Source organism: Octopus sinensis, linkage group LG7, assembly GCF_006345805.1.
Source record: "Octopus sinensis linkage group LG7, ASM634580v1, whole genome shotgun sequence".
Taxonomy (NCBI): Eukaryota; Metazoa; Mollusca; class Cephalopoda; order Octopoda; family Octopodidae; genus Octopus; species Octopus sinensis.
The window spans coordinates 30,033,485-30,046,620 of NC_043003.1; the positions used below are offsets into that span (position 1 = coordinate 30,033,485).

The 13,136-nt window shown below is 34.0% G+C and overlaps 1 protein-coding gene across 2 annotated transcripts; it reads left to right on the forward strand.

The window, feature by feature from the left end:
* Positions 1-885: 885 nt before the first annotated feature.
* Positions 886-8,254, forward strand: LOC115214234 (zinc finger protein 239-like). 2 transcript variants are annotated; one of them, XR_004999838.1, is made up of 3 exons: positions 886-1,073; positions 5,109-6,536; positions 7,069-8,254. XR_004999838.1 is itself a non-coding variant. In XM_029783357.2 (2 exons), exon 2 carries the CDS (start codon positions 5,718-5,720, stop codon positions 6,465-6,467), a length of 750 nt encoding a protein of 249 aa, XP_029639217.1. In that variant the 5' UTR covers positions 886-1,073; positions 5,109-5,717; the 3' UTR covers positions 6,468-7,038. The 2 variants fall into 2 exon arrangements, 1 of the variants encoding a protein (XP_029639217.1); XM_029783357.2 differs by lacking the exon at positions 7,069-8,254 and having other exon boundaries at positions 5,109-7,038.
* Positions 8,255-13,136: the final 4,882 nt, after the last annotated feature.

Here is a 13,136-nt window from a genome sequence, read left to right on the forward strand (position 1 = left end):
GAGTAACACTGGAGTAATAATCCCTAATTTCACATTCAGTAATTATGTCTTAATGTTTTGTCAGACAAAGGGTGAAGAAAGGTGTCTTTTCAGGCTGAGTTCAGTGTATCAAGCGTCTTAGTCCAACTCTGCTCATGATATAGATGCTCACTTCTCAAGACAAAAGATTAAACCCTATGATATTACATGACTTTTCATAAACCAAATAGTGAAGGTTGCATCACAACGATTTCGTTTCTGGCAGAAAACCAACTTTACACGAGGTGGAAATTTGCTTTGCACTAGAGTACTGATCTCCAAAGCAGCACTGCCACTACACATACTTGCATTCCACTACATCCAAAAATATTGATCACAGCAGTCTGATGAACTACATTGTTCACTAATCTGGGATGGCATTCAGTGGTTAAATACATTGTCTGATCCCTTAAATTTAATGACACTATTTTGCTATCACTCTTTCTTAGGATTAACATTAACTATGTTAACCATAGAAACTTTTCATCTTGGAAAATTATTTTTAAAAAACGGGATGACAAAGTTAATTCCCCTGACAGTTTATTATCAAACCTTCCGAATATTATTTCTCTCGTTTCTTTACCACTCTGCCACATAGTCTGTTAATAACTAGTAGATATAAGATCGAATTAAATAAAGATAAATTGTAATTCAACAACAAAAGCATATTGGGTTTGCTTTATTGGCATTTTATTTTTAGCGCAGTTTGCTGAAGCTGCTATTATTGTCTACAGTGACAGCCCGGCCAACTGAAGAAATTAAACATTTCCTTTTACGTTGTATTGTAAGCATTATTAATATATTTGTCTATATTGTTCACGGGGTTTTGTTTACATTTATTTACCCTTTGCGTTGAATAACTTAGAAATTAAAAAATGACCGATGTTTTACGAAAGTAGGGCTGCTACTACTTTCGTAAAACATCGCAAATCAGTAATGTCGCTTTGTTTTGTCAGCGAACTTCTCTGATTGACGTTAAGGTTGTCAAGTCAATATCTTCATTGCCAATATCTGTCAATACTACAGAATTTGGCAGAGAAAGGCATTACAAAACGGTATGTTAATATGTTATTAGTCCCTAATAATTGAAGATGTTTTGAGATTTTCCTTTTAAAATGTTTATGCTTCAACCTATCTTTTTGTGATACAGCCCTTTGTTATTAGAGATTCCGTCTGTCATCGCAAGAAAACACGCTGTTTACTATCTTGAAGAAAACATTCTATCAGTCATTAATTCATTAAATTCTACAAAACTGTCAAACAATTTTTATTTATAAAGCTAAGATTTATGGTTTACATTATTTCAGTTAGTAAAAAAGGGCCGGCATGTTTCTTAATTTTTTGGTATGACACTAGATGTACATTCGTGACCTCTAGATGCATTCAACGTAAGCTTACGAAATGTTCCCCGATTAGCTATGACACTTCCTATTTAGAACCTCTGTTCTTAAGTTCTGGTTGGTTTGTAGGTTTCTCCCGGGAAAAGGTTAATATTTGAAATAAAAACTAACTTTTAAATTGCAGATTTAAAGTTTGTGTTACACAACCTAAAACTCACATTATACATTTGAATGATTGAAAACTAAATTATTTTATGCAAAAAAAAAGGTGTTTTGTCGTTTCCATTTTGGAAACGAAAATTTACGTTAGTAAATTTTTAAAGAGATTTGTACCTGCTCATAAAGAGATGTAAAGAAAATAACATTTCCACTTTGCTTTATTGAAAAGTTTTGGCTAAGAAGGAATATCTGCTGTCAATATAGCATCAGTTTAATGTTTAAAGTAACACTACAAGATTCAGTACAGAATTGGGCATTCTTTCGATACTGACAGAATTGAAAGCATTTTGCTTTCACATGCTGTTATTGCAATAATGAATGAATGATCGTTGCAAAAACAGTAGTATCTTTCTTTCGTAGTTTTCATTACAATCTTTAATTTTTGATAAAATTTTAGAAATGTTTCTTTAAATAAACCCATTTCAAGAAAGTATCAAGCGGGCCTCAGGTTGGCAAGTCCTGGTTTAGACTCAGATCCTGATGTGGTTGTTAAATTTGACGTCCAGTTTAAATATGTGAGGTTCACGTCTGTAAGGGTAACGACCACAAAAACGGCTGGGAAGGGAATTCCAGTCAGTTAACATTTTGTGGAGAAATGACTGGATATAGTAGTTTGTGTGGGTCTGCAGGAGGGAAGATAATATGGTTGATGAGAGGAGGAGAAATGGGTGTTCCTAAGTAGCTTTGGGAAGAGGTGGTATGCAACTAGTTCTGAATAGCCGAAACTTGTAGTAACTGTAGAATAATTAGCTCGAGGAGCAGTGCATATGTGGGCCATGGTTTGTAGAGCATTGCTAAGGTAAGTTTCCACTGAAAGTATAGGAGCATTGAAGGAACACACAGAAAATTTCAAAAGGCAGAACATACAGCACAAAATGACAACCCAGTTAATAAATTTAGCACTGGTTGTAAAGAATATGGTAGCTGTTGCTGAAATCAGTATAAACATTACCCCAAATTTCCAAACTTTGTGTTAGAAATCAAATGTTTGAGTTCAAACCCAGCAGAAATTTATAAATGTTGGAATAGAAGGTGATTAAGTCAAGAACATGTACTATAAAATCAAAAATGAGATTAAAAGCCATAAAAATATATGTTAACTCTAATCTCAGCTTTTGCCTTAAAATAAATAGTTACAAAAATAACTGTTGTGAAATATAGAAATGCCCAATAAAATTTATATCTTTATCACCATTATCATTAATGTCGTCTTTTCCATGCTTGCATTGGTTAGACATGGTATCAACCATAGAGTTTTCTATGGTTGATACCTTTCTTGTCACCACAGACCTCATTTCCAAAGAGATGTAATAATCTCCCTGTTTGTTGAACAACAAACAGCCCAAACGTTTTTTGTGGAGAACTGGCAACAGAGGACTCCAAAGGAATAAACCCTTTGCTTACAAAGATCTCGCAACATGTCAAAAAGCCTAGATGTACTTTTGTCGTGGACTGCAAACAGATGATACTATCAGGAAGCCATTTTTTATGAACCAGCAAAAGAGAGGGTAATACAAACTCATACAAGCATGCATACATAATTATATGTGTGCATGTGTATATATCAAATTCATTCACCCAGGGCTATAGAAGAAGACATTTACCCAACCACATGCCCTGGGACTGAGCCCCAGGTCATGTGGTTGGGAAGTGAACTTCTTAACCACACACCCATGCTAGTGCCTATAAAATTTAGAATGCAAACAGTGGGACACAGAAAAGTAGTAAGCTGTTCAAAATACATCTTGATATATCATGGGAAATATTTATTTATAAAGGCTACTCTATAGTTTTATAAACTGATAAATTTTGTCTGAATTTCTGAGATGAGAAATTATCATTATTATACACTGACATAAGGCAGCAAGTTGGTTCAAACATTAGTGCATCGGACATAATGCTTAGTGGTATTTCTTCTGGTTCTTTATGTTCTGAGTTCAAATACCACCAAGTTCAACTTTGCCTTTTATCCTTCAAGGGTCAATAAAATAAAGTGCCAGTTGAGACTGATGATAGCTAATTCTGTGATTAAAGTTACTGGCTTTGTACCAAAATTTAAAACAATTGTTATACATTGATATATTTGAACCAGAGTCTTTTAGTTGTTATAGTTACTACTATTGTATCCTCCAACCTTCTTCAGGTGCCTGTTGTATTCAATGATGTTCTTGGAATTTAGAACCAAACCTTTTATTAAATCCATGGTGGATAGATTACTCTTCCATTCTCCATATCAGAGATACTCTCCTTATTTGCTCGGCCACTACTTGTAACGTCACTATTTTGTTACACTCCAACCAGAGTGCCCACACATGCACGATTGATTTTGTATGGTATTTTATATACCTGTTTTAGTTCATGTTATTCAGACACATGCAGCTGACCACTTGGAGTTATTTCTCTCATTTCATTTTTGTTTATATATGTACATAGTTTGACTAACCCAGGAATTCAACTCATGTCTACCAGCTAACTAAATTATTTCACTTAATATTTAACCAACATTTAGTAGTAGAAATTAGGGGTTTTAAACCGAACTTATTTTTTTATGGTTGCATGTTTAATGTTTTCCCTCTCCCTTTATGTATTGCCATTTATCACCACCTCCTCCCTGATCTACTCCCTATTTTCCTTTACCTTCCTCCTCCCAAATTGAGATTGACCATACCTCCATCTACGTTCACAATTCTCTACTTTCACTTCTATACCCATCTCTATCTCACTCTTACAAACCTACCCATCCAACCATCCTTGATTCTCTGTCCCTATTCTCTTATACTCACCTTTTTTCACCTTGAGGGTATGCCTTAACACCTCATCTCCAGTATCCTTTCTCCCTTTTCAGTAATTGTAGCCATATATTTCTTCCCCAAGACACCTGTTCTTTTCCCTTTATTATACTTTAGCCACTCAACACCTAGCACAAATCAAAGGTCTTCTTGTGGGTTAGTTCTCACTAGTGTCCTCACTAGTACTGGTGCCTAAAAAAAAACCCTGTATACTCTGTAAAGTAACTGGCATTAGGAAGCACATCCAGCTATAAAAACCATACTAAAGCAATGGAGCTCATTGCAATCCTCCGACTCATCAGATCCTGCCAAACTGTCCAACCCATGCCAGTATGGAATATGTATGTTAAATGATGATATGGTGATCATCACAATGCCAAACTGACTGAAGAGGTTATGTGCTCAGTATATGTACTGATTCCTTCAGTTACCTCATCTAGTGTTGTTCCTTGTCTATAATCTTGACTGTTCTACAAAAGTTGGTGACCAATTCCTCTTTGGTTACTTATTAAAAAGTAATATAATATTGGTTTTAATGGCTATTTCAAAATCCCTACCTGTTCTCATAATTCAATTCCACTACAAATTTCATACCATTGTGAGTTTCATATGTAAATATTTCCTGTTTCTTTAATGCTGTTTAAATTTTCTGGTTACGCCTCTTCTTTTATTCTGACATGTTTATTTTGACATTTCTATCTCCTTTAATAGTCATACTTTTATAACTCTCTCTTTATTTCAGGGTATCTGTTGACATTGAGAAAGGATGTTTTGCACTTTTGCTTTATTAACAAATGGATGTGATTTTGAAAACCTCAGACTGATATTGTCAAGAATATATTTGATTGCTTATGGCATCAACGAAATTGCAGCAAAATAAAAAAATTTTAAAAAACCATTGGAAATATATTTGTCAGTATTTTGAGAAATCTAACATGCATTTTTATCTGACTCGTATGCAGTGTCTTTCCTATTTGGATATACATTAAAAAGTAGTTGCAGAATCGAACTCTGATAAAATTAACTCTGTCCAAAGTATTTATGACCACTGAAGTATCCACAGATGTCACTAAATGCCACTTAAGGAATGGTATTTATTGAGAAATTTTGGAGAAGTTTAACTTTTCTGAACTCTATAAAATAAAGATAAGGTTTATTTCTGTGTTTTATGAACACAAGAAGAAATTATTGTTGAGAGAGTGTATGAGAATCTGTTTTATCGCAGATCACAATCTCTAATAATTCATCTCCTCAGACACAAGAAAATACAAAGAGTACATAGAAATACAGTGACAGTTACCCCAAATAGTCATTCCATTGTGTATGATTTACTTCTGAAACCTTTGTTAAAATGTCTTCTATGAGAAAATATTTATCACATCCTAAACATATACATACAGGTGAAAGACTGCACCCTTGTGATACGTGTCAAAAGATATTCCTTAGAAAGTATGACTTGACTTGTCATAAACGTGTTCATACTGGTGAAAAACCATATTCTTGTGATATCTGCAACAAAACATTTTCTCAGAAAGCTAATTTAACTTATCATAAATATGTTCACACAGGAGAGAAACCATACCACTGTGATATCTGTGGTAAAACATTCTCTGTGAGTAATAAATTAAAGAGACACATACGTATTCACACAGAAGAGAAGCTATATCACTGTGATATCTGTGGTAAATCATTTTCTCAGAATGGTCATTTAACTCGTCACATACAGATACACACAGGGGAAAAACCATTCCATTGTGATTTGTGTGGAGAAACTTTTTCACAGAGTGTTCATTTGACTACACATAAACGTATTCACACTGGGGAGAAACCATACCACTGTGATATATGTGATAAAACTTTCTCTCGGAATAATATTTTAATTAATCATAAACGAATCCACACAGGTGAGAAACCATACCACTGTGATATCTGTGGCAAAACATTCACTCAATATAGTCATTTAACTGACCACAACCGAATCCATACAGGTGAGAAACCTTACAATTGTGATATCTGTGGAAAGTCATTTTCCCGAAATAGTAGTTTAACAAGTCACAAAAAGATACACAATAAACAAACAGTGAAAAATGAAAGTTGTTGAAAAAGATTGTCACAATAGAATATTGGATGCTTCCCAAGGAAGACTTGTTAAGCTAAAGTTTCTAGTAACATACTGAAAAATGTATTTAGACAGTTTTTATATTGTAATGTGGAAAATACTATTAGTTTAATTATTTAGAATTATGATTATATGATAAAACTATTTTCATCTGATCTTCCTGCAATGATTAGCATGTCTACCCAAATATTTATTATCTAGCATATCTAAGCGTCAAGGTTGACTGTGGCAAGTCACCATTTTGTTACATAGTGTAATGGTAAACAATAACATTATTAGACCAAGCACTGTGGCAAAAGATATATATTTATTCATTTTTACATGTTTTTTGCATTTGTTTTTCCATGCTAGCATGGGTTACGTAGATATATTATCACGGTACTGTTTTGGGGGTAAGGGATCTTATTCCACATAATTTATTAGCAGTAGAAATGACAACCATGTCACTGCTCAGCGATTTTCAAAGACATACAAGTATAGACAAATGAACACACATTTTGTGTGTATGTGTGCATATATATATATGTATGTATATATATATATATATATATATATATATATATATATATATATATATATATATATCATCATCATCATCATTTAACGTCCGTTCTTCATGCTAGCATGGGTTGGACTGATATATATATATATATATATATATTATCTGACAGGCTTCTTTCTGTTTCTGTTCATCAAATCCACTCATAAAGCTTCATTCAACCCAGGACAATAGTAGGTGCCATGCAGAAGGATTGAACCTGAAACAGCCCAGACAGATTTATTTATTATCAAGAACATATTTGTGCAAATGCACCTCCAGTGGTCAACATTAACATTATTAAATATCACAATACATATATATATATAAATATATCATATTTTGTATATATATATGTGTGTGTGTGTCTGTTTTCCATGCTGGCATGGGTTGGACAGTTTGACATGAGCTGGAGAGCTGCTCCAAGCACCATGCTTTAGCATGGTTTCTATGGCTGGAATCCTTTCTTAATCCCAACCACTTTACAGAGTGTACTAGGTGCTTTTTACTTAGTTCCAGCATGGATGCCTTTTATCTGAGGTTTTTATGTAGCACCAGCATGGGTACTTTTTAGGTGGCACTAGCTTGATGCTTCTTATGTGAAACCAGTACCTGCGGGGTCGTCAAGTAGCTTGCAAGATGATGACATCACAGCTGAGAGAAGTGGCTGTGTGCCAGATAAGAGGTTGGAGTATCATATAGATAGGGATAGCTATCTTATTTGACTTCCCCAATAAGACAAAAATGCAGAGGGAGGTAGTAGTAGAGAGAGAGAGAAAGATAGTGTGAGGGACGATTATTTAGAGATAGGAAGTAATGTTGAGAGGAACTGAAGGGGCCTGCAGTGGGATGGGGTGGAGAGATGGTTGTGGGTGAATTTTGCCAGAGAACAATTTATGTGTGAAGAAAATGTGGGGCTACGGCCATAAATGGATGACCATGATTTTACTTAGCTTGACATGTCTTCTCAAGCACAGTGAATCCCTTGAAGTCTTGGTCCTTTGTCTTCTCAGTGAGGCTTAGTATCTGAAGATCCTTTCCCACCACGTCTTCCTCGGTCTACCATTTATATATTATATATATTTTTTAAATTGCATATATATGTATAACGGATATAATTTATATAAAAAATATATACATATATAATATATGCATGTATGTCCCTGTAGAGAATTGATGTATAAAGATCAAAAATAAATCTACAGAATGTGTGCATGTATATGTGTATATATATATAGTTTTAAAATTCAATAAAACTTATAAAATATTAATTCCTGTTGTGTTATATTTTTATATAATGACATTTTGAAAATGTTCTGTAGATTGTACATATCTTGGTATGGAGAACAACGAGGTTTTCTGATGAGAGGTTTAGGTGCAAAGTAATTTCCAAGTGATGGTTTCCGGTTTTGACAGAAATATATGAATTTTTTTCTTTTCTCAAACTTTCCATCTGAACAAAGAATGAAACTTGACATGAACGATCATCATCATGGTTTTAATATACACTTTTTTTGCTTGCATGGGTTGGATAGAGTTTATTGAAGCAGATTATCTTTGACCAAATGTCCTTCTTGTCACCAACTCATATGTTTGCAAGTATAGTAATATTTCTTCATGGCCAGATGTTTTCACAAAATATTGGAAATAAAAAGACTCTGAAAGAAACCAATTTCAAATCTTCCTTGAAAATATGCTTGATCATTGGGAATAATACCTCACATACAAAGAAGTGTAGGTTGGTGACAAGAAAGGCATGCAGCTATAGAAAATCTGCTTCAAAAATTTTGTTTGACCCATGCAAGCATGGACAAGTGGATGTTATGATGATGATAATATATGTAATGGACTTCTTTCAGTCTGTCTGCTGAATCTACTCACAAGGTTTTGGTTGGCCAGGGGCTATTGTAGAAGATACTTGCCCAAGATGTCACTGTATGATACAATGTGACATTGATCTCAAAACTACATGGTTGGGAAGCATACTTCTTACCTGTGCCTAGTTATGCTTGTGTCATATAATGATGACATTTTCAATTCAATGGCTTCTCTTTTAGCATTGTCTTTATCTCTAATGGAATTTATTTGTCTCAATATACTATAGAACTGTGTTTCAAAGAATTTTGTAGCCCTATATTCACTGTAGTTATAGACATCATTTGCCATGTACAATACATTGTTTCAAGAGGTAGTAAGGAGCCTTATAAAATGTGATATGAATCAAATGAAAAGAACTATTGTTTCCATTGTCAAATTATGTTACACTTAATAGATCCGGTGTTATGTGACCAATGCTAATAACATTGAATATTAGATTCAAATGTAGTTTTACAATGTATTATAATTAAGATATATCACAGCTACAGACATCTTAGAAGCTTGGTGTCATCTATTTAAACAAGCTCTGATCTTTAACAAATTTCAGAAATCTGTATCTACTATGATCCACATTCAGTGTATCCTAGATGCTCAAAGTAGTGAGTGATTCTTCATAGATAAACTGATGTTAAAGTAATGGAATATTTGTGATATTTATATGTAAAAACTGGTATGTACATGGTCTGATAAATAAGTATCTGGACTGTTGCCATAGTAACAAAGCTAAAGCATGCAGAGTGGGGCCATTTGGCAAAGATTGACCTTAAACTCTACTGTTCATGCATACTAAGTTTTAACATTCTAGCTGACTTCTGCTATTTACAGCAGTTCTTGGAAGGAAGGTGTGTCATGTGTGATAGTCACATTGACCATGACAGAGAAAATTGTCATGGTGATACCTGCTCAGAGCCCTATGCAAAGTTGTAGAAAGTGTATGGAGAGTCTATGTTGATATTGACAACCGTTCTTTGATACCTGCAACCAGCAGAACTGAGAAAAACACCATTGATGTGCATTCAGTTGCGAGAGGAAATTGTTGAATCACCATACGTAAGTTATCAGAGGATGTGCAGATTAGTTATGTCCATTATCTCTGTAGATTTGAGTATGAGACACGTGTCTGCCAAGTTTATGCCAAAACTGCTTTCAGCTGACCAAAAAGACACTCTGGTTTCAGTTGCACAAGATCTTGATTGTGTTGAGAACAATGGAAACTTTGTGTAGGCCGCAGAGCAGGTATTGCCAAGCTTTTGACAAAACTTGATACAGATTCTCTGCTCATCTCTCTCTGTCATGGTCAATGTGATGATCACACTACACACCTTCCTTCCAAGGACTGCTGTAAGCAGTGAATGTGAGCTAGATCATTAAAACTTAGTGCATGTGCACAGCAGAGTTCAAGGTCAATCTGTGCTAAATGGCTTCACTCTGCATGCTTTAGCAACTATGGCAATAGTCCGGATACTTATTGATCATACCACATATATGGAAATGTGTAATGTTGATAGGCCTTATACAAGACACAGGATGGTCATTGCTGAACTACCTTTAAACCCTTTAATACTAACCCAGCTCTGACTGTGTAATACAAATGTCTCTGAATGTGTAGTACAAATGTCTTGTCTTCAAAAGTTCTGAATTAAAATCTTTCACCAAACATTAGCCACAATTTATGTTCCTAACACTAGCTTAATGATAACTAAGTTATTTTACTAAATTCTTTGTTATATTTAAAATTAATTGAGAGAAACACAGAGCATCCCAACAGAAACATGGTAACAAAAGGGTTAATCATCTGTTCAATAAGAGGTGACTTAAGGTTAAGCAACAAACACCTCATCAATCACATCATCCAACTAACCATTCATCACCACCATCATCATTATCATTATGGGTGGATTGTTTGATGAGGTGTTTAATCCTTAGTCATCTCTGATTGAGCTGACTTATGATTTAAAGGTAGTCTAGCAATGAATATCTTGTTCTTTTGAGTATTAAAGACCACATTGTCTAATGTATCCATCTTTCTTTTTTAAAGATGTTGAGGGAGACTTTGCTGATATTTCTAATATGGTGCGCAATTGCATAAAGGATTATGTTGAATGAGGTAGAATTTATAAGTTCATAAAGAAAAACTAAATATTATGTAGCATCAGTTATATGTAACACGATATGGCATAGAAGAACATAAAATACAGAAGTGATATCTAACCAATAAGAAATGTATAGCATAGAAGACAACCAGAAGTTCCTTTGGGATAACTCGCTAAGAGCTAGAGACCAAATCTGTGGCTGGTGTAAAATCCCAGCTAAACCAACAGTAACATTGTGAAAAAGGGTGGTTGACAGAGTTATAAAAGCAAAAAGACAAGCCTGGAATATTAGAAGGATGGGAGTAGCAGAGAATTATACCAGGTAGCTGGAAGAGAAGCTAGGAGACAGGTTTACACAGCAAAGGGAGAAGCAAAAAGGAGGTGATTTGCTAATGTTCTCTACAGCATGAAGTTAGAGACACAAGTGTTCTAAATTGCAAGGCAGAATGTCAGAGGATATCAAGATGTTGTGGATAAATAATGGTATGCTTGCACTTGGTAGTTCTGAAATGAAAAAGACATGGAAATGCTACTATGAAAGGCTATTTAACTTAGAGAATGACTGGGAGAAAAAGTCTTCCTTATGTTGACCATGCTATCTTGTTTGGTATATTCATTGATTTATAGGATGTTAGCCTAATATATGAAAGTTTGGCAGGTTGAGCAGCCAAGAATAGGCTCATTCATTGTTTTTCCTTCTTGACAATATATCAGAAAAACTGTAATTTTTGTTAAACTACTGTACTTTTAAGACAGCCACTTCTCACCTGACAATTTATCACTTCTTCCAAATTTTACTCAGTTGCTTTTTGCTTTTACATCCTTCCACAGTTCATCAGTCTACAAAGTGTTCTTACATGTAACCAGACATGAATTCTATTGTAATTACTTCAATGATTATAATAAACTTTGGTTGGGTGGTAAAAATGCACAATATTCTGATCTGGTTTATTGACTCTCTTTATCTTGTTTGGAGCACCATTATGTCTATATATGGATTTTATCACTTTATCCATGCCTAGGTTTCTAATTGGTCATCAGACAGCAGGGACCTGTCAAAGACATTTTCTAAGTCCACAAAAATCATGTAATTTTGTTAGTTCTCAGCTAACTATACCAGCTAGCTCATTAGAAATATATGGTTTCAGTGAGCCCATGTCTTTGTACAAAACTCAAAGTATACCCTATCTAACTGTAAACAGTCTCATACTAATTTCCTAATGACTATTTATTGTATTGCTTAACACTTGTACTTTCTTCTCTGTAAAATATCTGATTGTGGATGATAATGAGTCTACCACAGTCATTTGCAAAGACACCTTCTTGTACAAACAATGGTAAACTAAATAAGTAGCAGGTACTTTCCTGTACAAACTAAGTGTCTTCTACTATAGCCTGGAACTGACCAAAACTTTGTAATGGATTTGATAGATAGAAACTAAAAGAAGCCATCCTATAAGTGAGAATTATTTTTCTCCATGGTAAAATGCAGGTAAATTGCCTTCAAAAGTTAAAATATGTCACAAATATATTTGAACTAACCTAAAGTTTGTATATTTCTTATCATTGCTTAGTACTACTACTAATATATTTGTTCTGACTGGGTATTGGCAAAATCTTCATTTGGATATAGGAACTAATAGCAAAGTACACCTAACATTTATCATACAGCTTAGCCTTTATGTATTCTACTACCCATTCCTTTCTACTCCTTACAAACTCATAGTTATATTTAAAAACTTTATTTACTTTACTATTCCATCCTTGTCATATACTGCCTATGTGTGGTCCTGCTCTAATTATGGAATTAGTTCTTGACTTGCAGCATGTTTTATCAAAATCCAAATCTCTGTTATACTGCAATTCTTTATCAAAAATTTAGATTTCCAATAGATGTTACTAATTCCAATAAAAGCTATTTTCAACTTCTACATCCCCCTTTTCTAAGTTATAGTTCTATTCTCAAATTGATAATTTGAAATATTTATTTTATTTTTGAATTGACATGTTGAATACAATAACTTGCAAACAAAACCATTTCAGTTAAAGAATAAAAAAATCTTACAGTAAATCACCTTTCTTCCAAACTTATTGCATAAACAACTGATATAGATTATTGCAGCTTAAATTCACAAAGACAAA